General features: G+C 37.5%; 1 protein-coding gene across 1 annotated transcript in view; it reads left to right on the top strand.

The window, feature by feature from the left end:
- LOC123925269 (phospholipid-transporting ATPase IB-like) overlaps positions 1–22,619 on the top strand; it is a 207,669-nt gene that overhangs the window by 112,593 nt on the left and 72,457 nt on the right. The window contains exons 26-27 of the mRNA XM_045978516.1: positions 2,359–2,542; positions 15,062–15,172. Coding sequence (XP_045834472.1) covers positions 2,359–2,542; positions 15,062–15,172 — 295 coding nt within the window. The remainder of the gene's footprint in view (positions 1–2,358; positions 2,543–15,061; positions 15,173–22,619) is intronic.

Raw genomic sequence — 22,619 nt, 5'->3', positions numbered from 1 at the left:
TGAAAATAGGTGATAAAGAAAGTAGATGCAATTTTTGAATTAAGGCAAGTGTGACTTAAGTATTAGTTTTATGGGTTGGAATCTATTATGTGCTCTTTCTAAATTATTGTTGAATTTGTTATTTGGGTCTATGTTATAGATTGAAAATCAAAATGAGAGTTGACATGTGAAATAACTATTTTTGGAAAGTAAAAATGTCCATTTGGATGAGAAAAGTAGAAATGAACTGTTTAATGTCTGTTTTGAATTCCTAAAACTGTTTTTGGGGGGCTATTTTCTAATCACTCTTGTGCTCTGAAATAGCATATTGACTTACGGAACTTCTGTGTTGTCTCAGCCAAAAGAATGACAAGATGAACTTGGCCAGACATTAATGTAAATACCATCAATTGGATATAACCCTAAAATTTCAGGATTAGGGAAATTTGGCTTAATGCCCATACATGGACATATGACCTTAAGTATATTATTAATTGGAGCTCAATTAACAGATGGTTATTAAGAGACTAATATTATTTTAAGATTTATTTTCATATATGGTTGAGGAGGACCCCAAATCAGAATAGTGATGATTCAGTTCTATTCTTAACTATTCAAAACTGACTTAGAGCTTTGGTGAAAGGCCCAGAACGACATTACCAAAGGACCGAAGGGCTCAGCGATGTTTAGCAAGGGGAGGAGAAGGTTTAATGGTTCCCTGATAGTTCTCTTCTCGTATTTTGGAGAGCTTGGTTGGCCCAGAGGATAGAATTAATATTTGAAAGTACGAAGAGTCAAATTTGGGATTATTATGAGGTAGTTTTTTCTTTTTTCCACAAATATCATAGTCTGAATATAAAAGTAGTTGCCAGACTAAATGGTGAAGTTATTATCATTTCGGCATTCCAGCAAAACAAGCAGCACCTCTTGAGGGAAACAAAACTTTCAGATGGTTTCTGGGACATCCTCCACTTCAGCAACTTTTCTTACTCAACCGAATATAATGTAATAATATATAATGTTAACTCATTATATTTTCTTCTTTTTGAAGCAAAAATTTTTCCATCTGTGCTTCTGTCTTAAATTTGGAGTGTGTTCTAGTCAAGGAAACTGATCTCCTCAGTTTTTAAAAAGTAATTTCACCTTGGGGTGCCTGGGTGGTTCAGTTGGTTGAGCGGCTGCCTTTGGCTCATGATCCTGGAGTCCCAGGACTGAGTCCCACATCAGGCTTCCTGCTTGGCAGGGAGTCTGCTCTCCCTCTGAGCTCTCCACTCTCACACTCTGTCTCTCAAATATATAAATAAAATTTAAAAAAATAATAACCTCACCTAAAATCTGAAAGGTTTAAATTTAACTTAGTTTTTAGGAGTTGTTTTGTGGGAAGGGGATGATCATTTTTTTACTAGAAAATAAAGCCTTTGTGTGTCTCTTATTGTTTTGGATAGAGGAGTGTATTCAATTCATTTAGTGAATGAATACATGAGTATTCATTTAGTGAATTCATTTAGTGAATGAATATATGAGGAATAAGAGATAAAGAATTTTCCTTCTCTTTCCTTGATTTATCTGTAAGTATTTTGTGTAGACAGGGTCTTTTAGCCTGAAATATTTTAGGAATATTAAATTTGCTTTTGTAGCCTATCTGAGGGGGAAAAAAAGGATCAGCAGTATCCTTTGAAAAGAAAGAAACATTTGTCATGTTACATCACTTCGCTATTGTTTTTTGTTTTTACCACATTCTCTCCTGACTGACACCTTCATATTTTTATATCTCCTTGTATTTTTCAAGTTCACTTGAGGATAGTTTGATTTTCATAGGCTAGTCCACAAGCTATCCTTTGGGTAAATGCCTTCATATAGCTTCAGAAATCTTATTTTCCTCTTGGTTTCATTTAGGTGGATGATATAAATTAATATAGCAGACAAGTGTTGGGCAACAGGGAGTGATGGGGAGAAAGGCAAATTGAAGAGTTTATCTCCATGTAAACTGGGCAACTGATGTTGTGTATTTCTTCTGGGACGTTAAAGACATTACTGTGTTGTGACTTATTCACTGCGTAACTGGAAGCCCGTATCTCTAAGTCCTCTTCTCCCATTTTGCAAGGCCCCCCATCCCCTTCCCCTCCAGCAGCCATCAGTTTGTTCTTTTATTTATAGTTCTGATTCTGCTTTTTGTTTATTCATTTGCTTTTTTAGGGTGTGGGTGAAACATTTTTATATTTGTAAAAAGCTTAATTAATGAATTGGGAGATTTACCAGTAACTGCCATTTAAAGTTGATTTTGTTTAGATCATTGTTGACTACTTGTTAAAAGGGTTTTAGAACAAGGTGAACAAAAACAAAACACTAAAAAATGGTGGTTTCTGTCTTCTTTTTCAGGTTATCTCCCCTCCAGAAGGCAGAAATAGTGGACCTGGTTAAGAAGCATGTAGGGGCCATAACTCTTGCCATTGGGGATGGTGCCAATGACGTTGGGATGATCCAGATGGCCCACGTGGGTGTGGGAATCAGTGGGAATGAGGGCATGCTGGCCACCAACAACTCAGATTATGCCATTGCACAGGTCAGTAGTGTGGGCATGAGAATGCTGAATATCTGAAGTCTACCCCTGAGGCCTACCCACACTTTAAGCTGCTTTTCATATGAAACTACCAGTATAGGGTTTTCTTTAGTTTTGTTATTATGTACTTTGCAGCAAAAAAAGTTTTCCTTGAGCAGTCATGGAGTTGGTCATACTGATGCCACCAAGAATCTATAGCTCTAACATAATCTCTAATCCTCAGTCTCTTCAATCTGTAATGTGTGCTTTGCTTTGTGATGTCTCTCGATGAAGATTTCTTAAAGTCTTATAACATCCTCATTTCTACTTTTTAAAAGGAGACACTGCCTCTTGGCAGGCACTTAAAAAATTAGACTGTATATTTTAGAACAATTGTAGCTGCACAACAAAACTGAGCAGAAAATATAGAGTTCCCATATATTCCCTGCCTTCCCCCACAGACTCCTCCATCATCAACCTCCCCTACCAGAGCGGTATATTTGTTATAACTGATGAACCTACATTGACACATCATTATCATTGCCCAAAGTCCACAGTACAGTAGGACTCACTCTTGGTGTTATACATTCTATGGGCTTAGAGAAATGTATATTGAAATGATGGTGAATCCACCATCACAGTATCACACAGAGTAGTTTTACTGCCTTAAAAATCCTCTGCACTCTGCCTATTCATCATTCCCTCCACACACGAACCCTTGGCAACCACTGATTTTTGTACTATATCCATGACTTTGCCTTTTCCAGAATGTCATATTCATACAGCACATAGCCTTTTCTTTTTTTTTTTTTTAAAGATTTTATTTATTAATTTTGACAGAGAGAGATCACAAGTAGGCAGAGAGGCAGGCAGAGAGAGTGAGAGGGAAGCAGGCTCCCTTCAGTGCAGAGAGCCCGACATGGGACTCGATCCCAGGACCCTGAGATCATGACCTGAGCCGAAGGCAGCGGCTTAAACCACTGAGCCACCCAGGTGCCCGCACATAGCCTTTTCAAACGGGCTTCTTTCTTTCACTTAATAATATGGCTTGATAGCTCATTTCTATTTAGTGATGAATAATATTCCACTTTCTAAATGTACAATACTTTATCCATTCACTTACTGAAAAATATCTTGGTTATTTCCAAGTTTGGGCACACAACATGTGCAGATTTTTTTTAAAGTTTTCAACTCCACTGGATTTGTACCAAGGAGTGTAATTGCTACATCATTAGTAAAGGTAAAAAAGTATGTTTAGTTTTATAAGAAACTGTCAAACTGCCTTCCACAGTAACTGTACCATTTGTTGGAAGGCACATAAGTAGTTGTGTGTGGTCTGTGATTTACAGTCCCTGTATATTTATGTACTATCCTGGGCTGTTCAACAAGAACACCTTCTCCTTCTACATATTAATATTTTGACAGTTGAAGAATATTTTAATCAATAATTTAAGATTAGATTTTAATGGATCTAATATTTAAGCAACTACCAATAACACTCTTCAGTCTTGCTGAATTCAGGAGCCACCTATAACTCTTGAGCATTCCTTAGGAATAATCCCATACTCTGAGTAGGTCATCCCTGCTAGGGCTATTTTTATGGTGACTGTCTTGGAGGGGCTAGATGATTTAGAACCCTGTCCACAGGTAAACAGATGACTGGAATGGGAGAAGTAACAAAATAGATTCCTAGGATTCCACAGCATAGATGAAGAGCATATATTACCCCAGTGTTTGAATCAAATCCATTCTGAGACCCTTCTTACTCATAGATTAAGTGTTCTGGTTTTATAGCAGGGAAAACTAAGCCTCCTATGTGCTAGAGTATCTGTGTTGGGGAAAGTGTCAGTAAACCTAATGATCAAAGCACCTGTGTCTATAAACAAGCAAACGAACACACCAAACTCACCTAATCCTGTCCTAAACTGCTACATGCCGTTGGGATCCATACTTCAGTGATCTCAGCAATTATACGTGACATAAGCCTTGAGCTATTAAACAGTGTAGACACATCAGGCTGGTCAGTATCAAGTGTCCTAGGGATCCAGGAAAATATTTGTTTTTTGTTGTTGTTGGTTTTGTTGTTGTTGTTATTTTTAGGATTCCACATTATAAGTGAAATCAAATGGTATTTATCTTTTTCTGTTGGACTTATTTTACTGAGCACAATACCTACTATGTCCATTCATATTGTCACAAATGGCAAGATTTCATTCCTTTTTATGGTTAATATTCCATTACACACACACACACACACACACACACACACACACACACACACACGCCATCTTCTTTATCCATTCCTTTATGGATGGACACTGAAGTTGCTTCCATATTTTGGCTATTGTCAGTAATGCTTCAGTGAACATAAATGTGCATATATATCTTTTCAAATTAGTGTTTTTGTTTTCTTTGGGTAAATACACAGTAGTGCGATTACAAGGTTATTTGGTATTTTTAATACTTTGAGGAACTGCCATACTGTTTTCCACAGTAGCTGCATCAGTTTTTAATGCAGGTTCCTTTTCCTCCACAGCCTCCCCAACACCTGGTATTTCTTGTCCTTTTGAATACTAGCCATTCTGGTGGGTGTGAGGTGATACATCATTGTTTTGATTTGCATTTCCCTGCAAATTAGGTGATGTTTGGTACAAATAAGGTGATTGGTGATGTTGAAAATCTTTTCATGTGTTTGTTTGCTATCTGTGTATCTTCTTTGGAAAAATATCTCCTTTGGGAAAATGTCCGCTCTCATTTTTAAAAGTTTTTAATTTAAATTCCGGTTAGTTAACATACAGTGTAATACTAATCTCAAGTGTACAATGTAGTGATTCAACACTTTAATACACAACCCAGTGTTCATCACAAGTGCACTCCCTAATCCCCATCACCTATTAAACCCCTCATCCCCCCACCACTGCCTTTTTAAATTGGATTATTTAGTTTTTGGATGCTAAATTTAATAGCTTTGTTATATATTTTGAATATTGACCCCATATCAAATATATCATTTCCTAATGTCTTCTCCCACACAGTAGGTTACCTTTTCATTTTGTCAATGATTTCCTTTGCTGTGTAAAAGATTTTTGTTTTGATGTAGTCCCCATAGTTCATTTTTGCTTTTGTTTTCCTTGCCTGAAGAGATATATCTAGAAAAGTGTTGCTAAGGTCAGTGTCCAGGAGATTGCTGCCTTTGTTTTTTCCTTTTATCGTTTTTATTTAAATTCCAGTCAGTTAACATAAACAGTGTAATATTAGTTTCAGGTGTAGAGTTTAGTGATTCATCACCTATGATGCTCATCACAAGTGCCCTGGGTTTCAAGTCAGACATTTAAGTCATTAATTCATTTTGAGTTTACTTTTCTGTAAAAAGTAAAAGACTGTAAAGGCAGTCTAGTTTCATTCTTTTGCACGTAGCTTTCCAATTTTCCCAACATCTTTTTGAAGAGACTGTCTTTTCCCCCATTGTATATTCTTGTCTCCTTTGCTATAGATTAACTGACCATATAAGTGTGGGGTATTTTTCAGCTCTCTGTTCTTTTTTTTTGAATTATTAACATACAATGTGTTATTTGTTTCAGGGATACAGGTCTGTGATTCATCAGTCTTACACAACACACAGCACTCGGCACAACACATACCCTCCCTAATGTCCATCACCCAGCTACCCCATCCCTACCTCTCCCCTCCAGCAACCCTCAGTTTGTTTTCTAAGATTAAGAGTCTCTTACGCTTTGTCTGCCTCTCTGGTTTCTTCTTATTTCATTTTTCCTCTCTATTCCCCTACGATCCTCTGCTTTCTTTCTTAAATTCTGCATATCAGTAATCATATGAAAATTGTCTTTCTCTGACTTACTTTGCATAGCATAATATCCTCTTGTTCCACCACGTCACTGCAAATGGCAAGATTTCATTTTTGATGGTTGTATAATATTCCATCACACACACACACACACACACACACACACACACACCCCACATCTTCTTTATCCATTTATCTGTTGATAGATATTTAGGCTCTTTCCATAGTTTGGCTATTGTGGACAATGCTGCTATAAACACTGGGGTTTGCATGCCCCTTTGGCTCACCACATTTGTATCTTTGAGGTAAATACCCAGTAGTGCAATTGCTGGGTTGTAGGGTAGCTTTTTTCAACTTTTTGAGGAACCTCCATACTGTTTTCCAGAGTGGCTGCACCAGCTTGCATTCCCACCAACAGTGTAGGAGGGTTCCCCTTTCTCCACATCCTTGCCAACATCTGTCATTTTCTGACTTATTAATTTTAGCCATTCTGACTGGGGTGAGCTGTGGTTTTGACTTGTATTTTCCTGATGCTGAGTGATGTTGAGCAATTTTTCATGTGTCTGTTGGCCATTTGGATGTCTTTTTTTAAAAATATTTTATTTATTTATTTGATAGACAGAGATCACAAGTAGGCACAGCGGCAGGCAGAGAGAGAGGAGGAAGCAGGTTCCCTGGCTCAATCCCAGGACTCTGGGATCATGACCTGAGCCGAAGGCAGAGGCCTTAACCCACTGAGCCACCCAGTGGCTCACCCAGGTGCCCCCATTTTTCCATTTCTTTATGTCTTCCTCAATTTCTTTCATGAGTTTTCTGATTACAGATCCTTTGACTCTTTGGTTAGGCTTATTTCTAGGTATCTTATGGGTTTTGGTGAAATTGTAAATGGGATAGACTCCTTAATTTCTCTTTCTTCTGTTTCATTGTTAAGAGTATAGAAATGCACTGATTTCTGTGCATTGATTTTTATCTCCTCCCACTTTGCTGAATTCCTGTATGAGCGCTAGCAATTTTGGGGTGGAATCTTTTGGGTTTTCCACATAGAGTACCATGTCATCTGTGAAGAGTCAGAGTTTGACTTCTTCTTTGCCAGTTTAGATGCCTTTATTTCTTTTCACTGTCTGATTGCTGAGGCTAAGACTTCTAATACTATGTTAAACAACAGTTGTGTTCCTGACCTTGGGGGAAACTCTGTTTTTCCCCATTGGGAATGATATTTACTGAAACCAGTTGTGTTTTCACTTTTGTTTGTTTCTGTGAATTTTTAAAATTCTTCTTTAATTTCCTGGTTAACCCATTCATTCCTTAGTAGGATGTTCTTTAGCCTTCATGTGTTTGAGTTCTTTCCAAATTTCCTCTTGTGACTGAGTTTGTTTCAAAGCACTGTGGTCTGAAAGTATGCAGGGAATATCCCAATTTTTTTGAACTGGCCGAGACCTGATCTGTGACCCAGTATGTGATATCTTCTGGAGGATATGTGTTCTGTTGCTTTAGGATGGAATGCTCTGAATATATCTGCAAAGTCCATTTGGTCCAGTGTGTCATTCAAAGCCCTTGCTTCCTTCTTGATCTTCTGCTTAGATGATCTGTCCATTGCAATGAGTGTGATGTTAAAGTCCCTTACTACTATTGTGTTATTATGAATGTGTTTCTTTCATTTTGATATTGATTCATATATATAATTGGCTGCTCCCATGTTGGGGGCATAAATATTTACAATTGTTATATCTTCTAGTTAGGCCCTTTAATTATGATATAGTGTCTTTCTTCATATTTTATTATAGTCTTTGGTTTAAAATATAATCTGATGTAAGGATTGCTACTGCAATTTTCTTTTGATATCCATTAGCATGAAAAGTGGTTTTACACCCCCTCACTTTCAATCTGGAGGTGTCTTTGGGTCTAAAATGAGTCTCTTGTAGACAACATATAGGTGGGTCTTTTTTTTTTTTTAATCCAATCTGATACCCTTTTTTGATTGGAGCATTTAGTCCATTTACATTCAGAGTAATTATTGAAGATATGAATTTAGTGCCATTGTATTACTTGTAAAGTCACTATTTCTGTATATTGTCTCTGTTCCTTTTTGGTCTATGCTACTTTTGGGCTCTCTCTTTGCTTAAAGTGTCCCCTTTAATATTTCTTGGTGAGTTGGTTTAGTGATCACATATTCTTTTAGTTTCTGTTTATCCTGGAAGTTTATTTCTCCTCTTTTGAATGACATCCTTGCTGGGTGAAGTATTCTTGGCTGCACATTCTTCTCATTTAGCACCCTGAATATATCATGCCAGTACTTTCTGGCCTGCAAGATCTCTGTGGATAAGTCTGCCAGTCTGATGTTTCTACCCTTGTATGTTATGGTCCTCTTGTCCCAAGCTGCTTTCAGGATTTTGTCTTTGTCTCTGAGATTTGCAAGTTTCTATTATTGACTATTATAAGTCAAGGTGTTGACTTATTTTTATTGATTTTGAAGGGTGTTCTCTGTGCCTCCCAGACTTCAATGTCTCTTTCCTTCCCCAGGTTAGGTAAGTTTCCTACTATAATTGTTCCAAACCTTCTGTCTCCCCCCAACTTTCCTCTTCTCCAATCCCAATTATTGTAATATTGTTTCTCTTTATGGTATCATTTATCTCTCAAATTCTCCCCTCATGATCCAGTAGTTTTTCTTTTTCTCAGCTTCTTTATTCTCCATAATTTTGCCTTATATATTGCTATATAAGACAATCTTTCTTTTGCCTTATTTATCCTAGCAGTTAGAGCCTCTATTTTTTATTGCATCTCATTAATAGTCTTTTTGATTTTTACTTCATTAGATTTTAATTCTTCTATTTTTCCAGAAAGGGATCCTCTAGTGTCATCTATGCTTTTTTTCAAGCCCAGCTAGTATCTTTGTAATCATTATCCTGAACTCTACTTCTGACATCTTATTTATATCAATACTGATTAAGTCCCTGGCAGTCAGTACTGCCTCTTGTTCTTTTTTTCTCTTTTTTGAGGTGAGTTTTTCTGTCTTGTCATTCTTGCAGAAAGTGGCAGCCTTTCTATTTGTAGAGTTTCAGCTAATCTTTTTTTAGATCTCTGCTTAAGTTTGCAGGTGTTCAGAATGATTTGATAGCTATCTTGCTGAATTCCTGGGAGCAGACAAACTAAGATCTCCTACTTGTCTGCCATTTTGGACTATCTCCCCCATGTATTTTTCAATTTCTTATTTGATTTCTTCTTTGACTCAGGAGCTGTTTAGTAGCATATTGTTTAGCCTCCACATGTTTGAGCTTTTTCTGGTTTTTGTTGTTGTTGTTGTTGTTATAATTGATGTGTAGCTTCATTCATATCCATTGTAGTAAAAAAAAAAAAAAAGGATGCTTGGTATGATTGTAATCTTCTTAAATTTATTTAGGCTTCTTTTGTGGCCTAACACATGATGTATCCTGGAGAATATTGCATGTGCACTTGAAAAGATGGCATATTCTGTTGTTTTGGAATGGTATTTTCTGTATATGTCAAGTTCATCTGGTCTAATGTGTTGTTAAAAGACACTGTTTACTTATTCATTTTCTGCCTGGATGATCTATTCACTGATGTGAGTAGGGTGTTGTTACAGTCCCCTACTACTTATCATATGGCTATCAATTTTCCCTTTGTGTCTATTAATATTTGCTTTATTTAGGTGCTCCTATAGATAACTATAATTATTATATTCTCTTGTTTATTGACCCCTTTATCATTATGTAGTGCCCTCTTTGTCACTTGATACAATCTTTGATTCCAAGTCTATTTTGTCTGATATAGGTATTGCCCCTGGCTTTTTTTTTTTTTTCACTTCCATTTGCATGGCATATCTTTTTCCATCCCTTCACTTCCAGTTTTTATGTGCCTTTGGGTCTGAAGTGAGTCTCTTGCAGGCAGCATATAAATGAGTCCAATTTGTTTTATCCATTTTGTCACCTTATGTCTTTTTTCAAGCATTTAGACTATTTACACAAAGTAATTATTGATAGATATTTACTTATTGCTGTTTTGTTAATTGTTTTCTGGTTGTTCTTATAGTTTTTCTCTATTCCCTTCATCTTCTCTTACAGTTTGTCTTATGGTTTGTAATTTTCTTTAGTGTTTTGCTTGTCTTTGTTTCTCTTTATTTTTTGTGTATCTGTTATAAGTTTTTTGGTTTATGGTTATTATGAAGTTTTATATAACATCCAAAGTATATTGCAGACTATATTAAGTTGATGATCTCTTAAGTCACTTATTTTAAAAGTACTTCATTTTTTCTTCTACCTCCACAATTTATGTATATTTTACTATATTTTACATCTTTGTATTTTGTAAATCCCCTTAACTAATTTTTTTAATTGATTTTACTACTTTTGCCTTTTAACCTTCATACTAGTTTACAAGTAATTGCTCCCATGAGCTTTATGTTTGGTTTAACTTAGAACAGTTTTCCTTTCATATATACATATTCATATACATACATATATATATATATATACACACACACACACATACTCACATATATGTGTATATATATATAATTTTTTTTACTTCTAATTATGGCCTTTTGTTTTCCACTTTAAAAAGTCTCTTTAATATTTCTTATAATATTTCTTATAAGGTCAGTTTAGTGGTGATGATTTCTTTTAATTTTTGTTTAGGAAGTTCTTTATCTCATCCTGAATTCTGAATAACTTTGCTGGATGGAGTGTTCATCCAGTGTGTTTTTTCCTTTCAGCATTTTGAATATATCATGGTATTACCTTCTGAGCTGCAATATTCCTGCTGAAAAATTATTGTCATTATTATGTTTTGTTGTGTGGTTGTCTTATTGGAACTCCCTGTGCTTCCTGAATCTGAATGTCTGTTTCCTTTCCTAGGTTAGGGAAGTTTTCAGTTATTATTTATTCAGATAAACTTATCTGCCTCTTACTCTCTCCTCCCTCTGGAACCTCTGTAATGTGAATGTTTCTTCCCTTGATGTTGTCCAAGAGATCCCTTAATCCATCCTTATTTCTTTTTTTCTTTTTATAGTTCAGCTTGGGTGCTTTCCATCACCCTGTCCTCCAGATTGTTGGCCCATTCTTCTGTATCCTCTAATCTACCTTCATTTCCCTGTAGTGTATCTTTTATTTCAATTATTGTATTTTTTCCCTAGTTTTCTAGTTTTTCTCCCCCCCACCTTTTCTGTATTCTTCAACCCTGATTGGTTCTTCTTTCATATTTTTTATTTCTTTGTTGAAGGTCTCATTGAGTTTATCCAGTCTTCTTTCTAGTCTGGTAAGCATCTTTATGATCATTACTTTAAAATCTTTATCAGGTAGGTTGTATATCTGTTTTTAGTTCTCTCTCTCTGTCTCTCTGGCTCTCTCTCTCTCTTTTTGAGGTTTTTGTCTTGTTCTTTCATTTGGAGCATATTCCTCTGTCTTCTCATTTTACTTGGCTTTCTGTGTTTTTATGAATTAGGCAGAACAGCTACTCTCCTAAGCTTAAAGGAATGTGTATGGTTGTCCCTCATGTAAACTGCATGTGTCTGGTCACTTTGGTTGCCTAGCTGGAGCTGTGCCTGGCATAGGATGAGATTCCCAAGGCATTCTTTGCTATAGCCAACCTGGTGGGATGGCCTGAGCTGAACTAAGCATATAACAGTTTATTTTTAAGTCTTTCCTGGTGTCCTGGAAGGACAGCTGAAGCTGAAGTACATATAAGTCAGGTGTCCTTGGGTACTCTACACAGGGGGCACTCTGGCAGGTGGCTGGTGCCAAGGGAGGCTCAAGACATAGGTTCCTAGGCTCTCTATGTAGGGTGATTGGAGCTGAGGTGTATATAGCCCAAGGGGTTCCCAGGGCACTCTGCTCAGGGCATACCCTGGTGAGTGGTGTGGTGCCAAAGCAGTGTGGGCCAGGAGTGTTCTGGGGTGCTTTGCTCCTGCGTCACCTTAGTGAGATGGCTGGGGCTGACCTGGATTGTCCCAGTGGTGCCATGCTGGGCCCACCTTGGGCTGAAGTGGGCTAGGGGTCTAGGCTCACCGAGGTGGTAGATTGGCTAGGGCAAATTAAGCTCCCATCTACACCATCACGGTGGAAAAGGAACAAACTGTGGCACCTAGCAGCCCCTCCAACCTAGAGTTTTCTAGCAGCCCCCAACACTATTTGTCAAGAGTTTTAGGGCTGGCTCTTTTATATTCTAGTTGCTCTTTTAAAGTGAGAGGTTTTGTTTTGTTTTTATGGATGTCTGGGGCTAGTACGGGCTAAGGGCCTGGGGCTTGCTGAGGCAATAGGCTGGCTATGGCATGCAGACCATGTTCCTGTTGGTAACTATTAAAGTAGAGGGAGAATACAAACCATGGTACTCATTAGCCCCTCTCACCTGGAGAGAGTTCAAGGGGCTCATCTGCTGTTTGGGAGGGTTCTGGGGATGGCTCCTTTATATTCTTGTTGCCTTTTAAGACTGTGGCTTTTTTTTTCTGTACCCCAGGACATATGAATCTTCTTGTGGTCATTAAGTACTACTGTTGCTCCCCACTGCATTTTGGAATGTCAGGGGTGGGTATTCCTTTTCTTACTGTGTCTCCATCTATCTTTTATGATGCAGAAGCTATTCAGTCAGTCCTCAAGAGGAATAAATAGATGTAAATTTGATGTGTCTGTGAAGGAAGTGATTTGAGGGCTTCCTGTGTCACCATCTTGGAGCAGACCTTCCAAGTTTTCTTTTCTTCCTTCCACCCGCCCCTAAAGTGCCATACCAAGACAGTCACTAATGCAGGGGATTGATTTGATTTGTGCACAGGCCCCTATTAAAAGGCTATCTCATGTCGGGGCACCTGGGTGGCTCAGTGGGTTAAGACTCTGCCTTCGGCTCAGGTCATGATCTCAGGGTTCTGGGATCGAGCCCCGCATCGGGCTCTCTGCTCAGCGGGGACCTTGCTTCCTACTCTCTCTCTGCCTGCCTCTCTGCCTGCTTGTGATCTCTGTCTGTCAAATAAATAAATAAAATCTTTAAAAAAAAAAAAGGCTATCTCATGTCAATGATAATACTTTAAGTCACATTGGGGTTTTTTCCCTTCCATCTTAGTTTGACCCAAGAGCAGCTTTGACTGCAAAGAGGTAGAAGGTATTCTGCCAATCATGTGTGCCATTTTATACTTTTGCAGAATGAATCTTAGGTTAGGGAAGTTTTCAGTTATTATTATTATTTCCGCCCCATCTGCCTCTAGCCTTTATATGTATTCTATATAAAAGGCCATTCTATAGCCTTTTATATGTATTCTGCAGCAGTGGTCAAACAAATGTCTTTTACTCTGCTCTTTCTAGGTAATATACAACTTTTCCTTCTCAGAGTATTGCAGTATAACATTCAACTCATAACCTGGATCATTTTATTCTCTGAAAAGTGTAAATTATTCACTTCCTTCTCCCCAAATTTCTTAATATTTTAAAATTATCCCCAGGAATGAAATTCTGACTTTGAACAACTGCAAAGCTAAACACTGAGGCAATAGGAATATTTTCTATTGTGACTCAAGTTTAATATCAAGTTCTGGGTAATACCAAACAAAAACCTTTCTTTAATTCACTTATTTCTCATTTAGCACAACTTTTTTTTTTTAACACATTCTTCGCTTGTTTCTTTTTTTAAAGACTTTATTTGACAGAGATCACAAGTAGGCAGAGAGGCAGGCAGAGAGAGAGAGGAAGGGAAGCAGGCTCCCCGCTGAGTGGAGAGCCCGATGCAGGGCTTGATCCCAGGACCCTGGGATCATGACCTGAGCCGAAGGCAGAGGCTTTAACCCACTGAGCCACCCAAGCGCCCTTTAGCACTACCTTTTATGATTGAGCATCTTCTTCCCCATCGTGCTCTCTCATGATCCAAAATCTTAAATGCTCTTTTTTTTAAAAAGAAAGTTTAAAGTTTTTTATACATACCAACTTGTGCCACTTTGAAGAAAGTATTTAATTCCAGGAGTCATTAAATGTCGGAATTACTTCATTTTGTGGAATAACTCTCCTGAATAGTCATTCATTCAAAAAAATATCCACTAAGCAAATACCATATTCTAGGCATGTTTCTGGGTGTTTAGGACTCATCAGTAAATTAAACAATGAGACCTACTCTCACAGAGTTTCCATTGTAGGAAATAAAAATATACAGTAATGCCTGTCGTTTGTTAGAAGGTAATCACTGCTATGAAAGTGTGTATGAATATGAAGGTAAGGAGGCTCAGCAACACTGCAGAGGCTGCATATAATCTTCATTTTTAATTTTAACTTTTTATTATATGACGTGGGAAACTGATTCCTGTAAGCTTTGTTACTTACACCTGATCACACACATTAAAAAAAAAAGAGTGATTTAACCCAAGTTCTTGTTTCTAATAGGTTGTTCCTTTCATTAAATAATTCTGTTCCATTACCATGATTAAAGCCCTGATGTATATCAGATTAAAAGCCTTTCACACTCCAAGTGAAAATCCAAGAAGCATTCACTGGGCAAAAAATATGGTGTTAAAATAATTCTTTTTAGTGATAAGAGAAGTTAAGTTTCTTTATAGAGAAGTTAAAATTTTCTTTATAGAGAACTGCCACGTCAGGTTGTCTGCGAAATTGGTTTCATTCCGCTTCCTTCTATGTTGTATTTTCTAGAGCAGGAGCTCTGAGGTGTGAAATGCTGAGAAAATGACGTTTTGTGGGTTTTGTCACTAAATGATAGATTCATTTGAACTTGCACTAACTATTATTTCCTTCTTTTAGTTTAGCTACTTGGAGAAGCTTCTGCTGGTTCATGGAGCTTGGAATCATTTTCGAGTAACAAAGTGTATATTGTATTGTTTCTACAAAAATGTAGTGTTATATGTTATTGAGGTAAGAAAAGAGATACACTTTCTTTCATGGAAAAGTTATGTCTTTCTTTGACACAGGCTTGGTACTTTAGGGTTTTGGGTTTTTTCCCCCCTATATTTGTATCACTTAAATTACCATTACATAATTCTGTGTTAGGTTTTCACTTAGAGTTATTCAGTAAATTTGAATCTTCTAACCATCATCCTGACTTAAGAAATACCCATATAAATGTTTATTTTAGGTATGGAAACATATTTTTTAATATTTTATTAAGAAATAATTATAGATTCATAGGATATAAAAAATATATTTAGGAGGTCCTGCGAAACATTCACCCAATTTTCCCCAAAGAACACCTTGAATAACTCCTGGACAGTATCAAATATCAAACATAGGGATATAATCAACAGAGCTTTTTCATATTTCACCAGCTTTACACATACTTGTATATGTAATTCTGTATACTTTTATTGATTATACTTGTAGATTGATGCAAACACCAAAGAAATCAAGGCAGAGGACTATTTCCCTCTCCAACCCTCCCCCAATGATATAAACCAAATTCCACACCACAAGGATCCCCTTCATGCTACCCCTTTATATTCACATCCATCCCTAACCCCTGACAGTGACTAATCTGTTTCGTATCCTTGTAATTTTGTTCTTTCAAGAATGTTAAAAAGATGGAATCATGTAGTATATAACCTTTTGAGGCTGGGTTTTTTCAGTCAGTATAATTCCCTTAGACTGATAAAAGTTGTTCCCAGTATCATTTGTTCCCTTACCATAACATTTATCATCCACCTGTTGAAGAGCATTTGTGTGCAGGTTTGTACAAACACAAGTTTTCACTTATTCAGGACAAATGTCCAGAGTACAATTTCTGGATCATAGGTAAGTGCATGTTTGTTTTAAAAGAAACTATCAACTATTTTCCAGAGTGATTTTACCATTTTCAGTTCCCACCAGAAAAGCATCTGTTATCTTATTTCTATGGATCTTTACCAGCACTTGATTTTATAGCTATTTATTTTTTTTAGCCATACTGATAGATGGGTAGTGATACATCACTGTGGTTTTAAATTGCATATCTATAGGGGCTGATGATGTTGAACTTCTTCTCATGTACTTATTTGCTATCTTCATATCTTCTTCAGTGAAATGTGTCTTCATATTTTTTGTCCATTTTCTAATTGAACTGCTTTTTTGCTCCTAAGTTTTGAGAGTTCACATATTTTAGATATTAGTCCTCTGGCAGATAAGTGGTTTGCAAATATTTTCTTTCAGTCTGTATCATGTTGTTTTGTCATCTTAATAGAGTCAGCGTACAAAAGTTTTTAATTTTGATATGGTCCAATTTATATATTTTCCTTTTATATCATGCTTTTGGTTCTATGTCAAAAACTTTTTGCCTAGCTCTAGATTCCAAAGATTTTCTTCTCTGTAGTTTTCTATCTAATTTTATTTATTTTTTTCAGTGTAACAGTATTCATTGTTTTTGCACAACACCCAGTGCTCCATGCAAAACGTGCTCTCCCTATTATCCACCACCTGTTCCCCCAAACTCCCACCCCTGACCCTTCAAAACCCTCAGGTTGTTTTTCAGAGTCCATAGTCTCTTACGGTTCGCCTCCCCTTCCAATTTTTTTTTTTATAAACATATAATGTATTTTTATCCCCAGGGGTACAGGTCTGTGAATCGCCAGGTTTACACACTTCACAGCACTCATGATAGCACATACCCTACCCAATGTCCATATCCCCCTCCCCCTCTCCCAATCCCACCTCCCCCCGGCAACCCCCAGTTTGTTTTGTGAGATTAAGAGTCATTTATGGTTTGTCTCCCTCCCAATCCCATCTTATTTCATTTATTCTTCTCCTATCCCCCAATCCCCCATGTTGCTTCTCCATGTCCTCATATCAGGGAGATCATATGATAGTTGTCTTTCTCTGATTGACTTATTTCAATAAGCATGATATCCTCTAGTTCCATCCATGTCGTCGCAAATGGCATGATTTCATTTCTTTTGATGGCTGCATAGTATTCCATTATGTATATGTACCACATCTCATTTATCCATTCATCTGTTGATGGACATCTACGTTCTTTCCATAGTTTGGCTATTGTAGACATTGCTGCTATAAACATTCGGGTACACGTGCCCCTTCGGATCACTATGTTTGTATCTTTAGGGTAAATACCCAGTAGTGCAATTGCTGGGTCATAGGGTAGTTCTATTTTCAACATTTTGAGGAACCTCCATGCTGTTTTCCAGAGTGGTTGCACCAGCTTGCATTCCCACCAACAGTGGAGGAGGGTTCCCCTTTCTCCACATCCTCGCCAGCATCTCTCATTTCCTGACTTGTTAATTTTAGCCGTTCTGACTGGTGTGAGGTGATATCTCATTGTGGTTTTGATTTGTATTTCCCTGATGCTGAGTGACATGGAGCACTTTTCCATGTGTCTGTTGGCCATCTGGATGTCTTCTTTGCAGAAACGTCTGTTCATGTCCTCTGCCCATTTCTTGATTGGATTGTTTGTTCTTTGGGTGTTGAGTTTGCTAAGTTCCTTATAGATTTTGGACACTAGCCCTTTATCTGATATGTCATTTGCAAATATCTTCTCCCATTCTGTCAGTTGTCTTTTGGTTTTGTTAACTGTTTCCTTTGCTGTGCAAAAGCTTTTGATCTTGATGAAATCCCAAGAGTTCATTTTTGCCCTTGCTTCCCTTGCCTTTTCCGTTATTCCTAGGAAGATGTTGCTGTGGCTGAGGTCGAAGAGGTTGCTGCCTGCGTTCTCCTCAAGGATTTTGATGGATTCCTTTCTCACATTGAGGTCCTTCATCCATTTTGAGTCTATTTTCGTGAGTGGTGTAAGGAAGTGGTCCAATTTCATTTTTCTGCGTGTGGCTGTCCAATTTTCCCAGCACCATTTATTGAAGAGGCTGTCTTTTTTCCATTGGACATTCTTTCCTGCTTTGTCGAAGATTAGTTGACCATACAGTTGAGGGTCGATTTCTGGGCTCTCTATTCTGTTCCACTGATCGATGTGTCTGTTTTTGTGGCAGTACCATGCTGTCTTGATGATGACAGCTTTGTAATAGAGCTTGAAGTCCGGAATTGTGATGCCACCCACTTTGGCTTTCTTTTTCAATATTCCTTTGGCTATTCGAGGTCTTTTCTGGGTCCATATAAATTTTAGGATTATTTGTTCCATTTCTTTGAAAAAATGGATGGTATTTTGATAGGGATTGCATTAAATGTGTATATTGCTTTAGGTAGCATAGACATTTTCACAATATTTATTCTTCCAATCCAGGAGCATGGAACATTTTTCCATTTCTTTGTGTCTTCCTCAATTTTTTTCATGAGTACTTTATAATTTTCTGCGTATAGATTCTTAGCCTCTTTGGTTAGGTTTATTCCTAGGTATCTTATAGTTTTGGGTGCAATTGTAAATGGGATTGACTCCTTAATTTCTCTTTCTTCTGTCTTATTGTTGGTGTACAGAAATGCAACTGATTTCTGTGCATTGATTTTATCCTGACACTTTACTGAATTCCTGTACAAGTTCTAGCAGTTTTGGAGTGGAGTCTTTTGGGTTTTCCACATATAGTATCATATCATCTGCGAAGAGTGATAGTTTGACTTCTTCTTTGCCAATTTGGATGCCTTTAATTTCTTTTTGTTGTCTGATTGCTGAGGCTAGGACTTCTAGTACTATGTTGAATAGCAGTGGTGATAATGGACATCCCTGCCATGTTCCTGATCTTAGCAGAAAGCTTTCAGTTTTTCTCCATTGAGAATGATATTTGCGGTGGGTTTTTCATAGATGGCTTTGATAATATTGAGGTATGTGCCCTCTATCCCTACACTTTGAAGAGTTTTGATCAGGAAGGGATGCTGTACTTTGTCAAATGCTTTTTCAGCATCTATTGAGAGTATCATATGGTTCTTGTTCTTTATTTTATTAATGTGTTCTATCACATTGATTGATTTGCGGATGTTGAACCAACCCTGCAGCCCTGGAATAAATCCCACTTGATCGTGGTGAATAATCCTTTTAATGTACTGTTGAATCCTATTGGCTGGTATTTTGGTGAGAATTTTTGCATCTGTGTTCATCAAGGATATTGGTCTGTAGTTCTCTTTTTTAGTGGGATCCTTGTCTGGTTTTGGGATCAAGGTAATGCTGGCCTCATAAAATGAGTTTGGAAGTTTTCCTTCCATTTCTATTTTTTGGAACAGTTTCAGGAGAATAGGAATGAGTTCTTCTTTAAATATTTGGTAGAATTCCCCTGGGAAGCCATCTGGCCCTGGGCTTTTGTTTGTTGGAGATTGTTGATGACTGTTTCAATATCCTTACTGGTTATGGGCCTGCTCAGGTTTTCTATTTCTTCCTGGTTCAGTTGTGGTAGTTTATATGTCTCTAAGAATGCATCCATTTCTTCCAGATTGTCCAATTTGTTGGCATAGAGTTGCTCATAGTATGTTCTTATAATTGTCTGTATTTCTTTGGTGTTAGTTGTGATCTCTCCTCTTTCATTCATGATTTTATTTATTTGGGTCCTTTCTCTTTTCTTTTTGATGAGTCTGGCCAGGGGTTTATCAATCTTATTGATTCTTTCAAAGAACCAGCTCCTAGTTTCATTGATTTTTTTTATTGTTTTTTTGGCTTCTATTTCATTGATTTCTGCTCTAATCTTTATGATTTCTCTTCCCCTGCTGGGTTTAGGGTTTCTTTCTTGTTCTTTCTCCAGCTCCTTTAGGTGTAGGGTTAGGTTGTGTACTTGAGACCTTTCTTGTTTCTTAAGAAAGGCTTGTACCGCTATATATTTTCCTCTCAGGACTGCCTTTGCTGTGTCCCACAGATTTTGAACCATTGTGTTTTCATTATCATTTGTTTCCATGAATTTTTTCAATTCTTCTTTAATTTTCTGGTTGACCTATTCATTCTTTAGAAGGATGCTGTTTAGTCTCCGTGTATTTGGGTTCTTTCCAGCTTTCCTCTTGTGATTGAGTTCTAGCTTCAGAGCATTGTGATCTGAAAATATGCAGGGAATAATCCTAATCTTTTGATACTGGTTGAGACCTGATTTGTGACCCAGGATGTGATCTATTCTGGAGAAGGTTCCATGTGCACTAGAGAAGAATGTGTATTCTGTTGCTTTGGGATGAAATGTTCTGAATATATCTGTGATGTCCATCTGGTCCAGTGTGTCATTTAAGGCCTTTATTTCCTTGTTGATCTTTTGCTTGGATGATCTGTCCATTTCAGTGAGGGGAGTATTAAAGTCCCCTACTATTATTGTATTATTATTGATGTGTTTCTTTGATTTTGTTATTAATTGGTTGATATAGTTGGCTGCTCCCACATTAGGGGCATAGATATTTAAAATTGTTAGATCTTCTTGTTGGACAGACCCTTTGAGTAGGATATAGTGTCCTTCCTCATCTCTTATTATAGTCTTTGGCTGAAAATCTAATTGATCTGATATAAGGATTGCCACCCCATCTTTCTTCTGATGCCCATTAGCATGGTAAATTGTTTTCCACACCCTCACTTTAAATCTGGAGGTGTCTTCATGTCTAAAATGAGTTTCTTGTAGGCAACATACTGATGGGTTTTGTTTTTTTATCCATTCTGATACCCTGTGTCTTTTGATTGGGGCATTTAGCCCATTAACATTCAGGGTAACTATTGAGAGATATGAATTTAGTGCCATTATTAGCCTGTAAGGTGACTGTTACTGTATATTGTCTCTGTTTCTTTCTGACCTACTACTTTTAGGCTCTCTCTTTGCTTAGAGGACCCCTTTCAAGATTTCCTGTAGAGCTGGTTTGGTGTTTGCAAATTCTTTCCATCTTTGTTTGTCCTGGAAGCTTTTTATCTCTCCTTCTATTTTCAATGATAGCCTAGCTGGATAGAGTATTCTCGGCTGCATGTTTTTCTCGTTTAGTGCTCTGAATATGTCATGCCAGCTCTTTCTGGCCTGCCAGGTCTCTGTGGATAAGTCTGCTGCCAATCTAATATTTTTACCATTGTATGTTACAGACTTCTTTTCTCGGGCTGCTTTCAGGATTTTCTCTTTGTCACTAAGACTTGTCAATTTTACTATTAGGTGACGGGGTGTGGACCTATTCTTGTTGACTTTGAGGGGGGTTCTCTGCATCTCCTGGATTTTGATGCTTGTTCCCTTTGCCATATTAGGGAAATTCTCTCCAATAATTCTCTCCAAGAGACCTTCTGCTCCCCTCTCTCTTTCTTCTTCTTCTGGAATCCCAATTATTCTAATGTTGTTTCGTCTTATGGTGTCACTTATCTCTCGAATTCTCCCCTCGTGGTCCAGTAGCTGTTTGTCCCTCTTTTGTTCGGCTTCTTTATTCTCTGTCATTTGGTCTTCTATATCACTAATTCTTTCTTCTGCCTCATTTATCCTAGCAGTGAGAGCCTCCATTTTTGATTGCACCTCATTAATAGCTTTTTTGATTTCAACTTGGTTAGATTTTAGTTCTTTAATTTCTCCAGAAAGGGCTTTAATATCTCCAGAGAGGGTTTCTCTAATATCTTCCATGCCTTTTTCGAGCCTGGCTAGAATGTTCAGAATCGTCATTCTGAACTCTTGATCTGACATATTACCAATGTCTGTGTTGATTAGGTCCCTAGCCTTCGGTACTGTCTCTTGTTCTTTTGTTTGTGGTGATTTTTTCCGCCTTGTCATTTTGTCCAGATAAGAGTATATGAAGGATTAAATAAAATACTAAAAGAGTGGCAAAGACCCCAGAAAAATGCGCTGTAACCAAATCAGAAGAGACCCCAAATCATAGGGGGGAGAAAGGGGATAAAAAGTGGTTCAGGAAAAAAAAAGAAAAAAATTTAAAAAAATAAACCAAATAATGAAAAAATATAAAAAAGAAAGAAAAAATATATATATTTAGATAAAGTAGTCAAAAAACGTTAAAAAAGAAAAGGGTAAAAGTTTTAAAAAATTTAGCAGAAGAAGAAAAAGGAAAAAAGAAAAAAAATTTGAAAAAAGAAAAAAAAATTGAATTAGCCGCAAGACTAAAAAATCATGGGGAGAAAGCCATGAGTTCTGTGCTTTGCTTTCTCCTCCTCTGGAATTGCGCTGCTGTCTTAGGAATTGAATCTGCTTTCCTTGATAGATGAACTTCGTCCTGGCTGGTTATTTTGTTGATCTTCTGGGGGAGGGGCCTGTTGTAGTGACTCTCAAGTGTCTTTGCCTGAGGCGGGATTGCACCGCCCTTATCAGCGACCGGAGTAAGTAATCGGCTCGGGTTCGCTTTTGGGAGCTTCTGTTCCCTGAACACTTTCCGTAGAGTTCCGGAGGACGGGAATGAAAATGGCGGCCTCCTAGTCTCCGGCCCAGAGGAGCCGAGAGCCTGGGGCCCCACTCCTCAGTGTGCCCCCAGAGGACAGCTCCCAATCACTCCTGTATCCCCAGCCTTT

The sequence above is a fragment of the Meles meles genome, chromosome 14 (assembly GCF_922984935.1).
Source record: "Meles meles chromosome 14, mMelMel3.1 paternal haplotype, whole genome shotgun sequence".
Classification (NCBI taxonomy): domain Eukaryota; kingdom Metazoa; phylum Chordata; class Mammalia; order Carnivora; family Mustelidae; genus Meles; species Meles meles.
The sequence above is the reverse complement of the archived record's forward strand: the minus strand, read 5'-3'. Positions and strand labels throughout refer to the sequence as shown.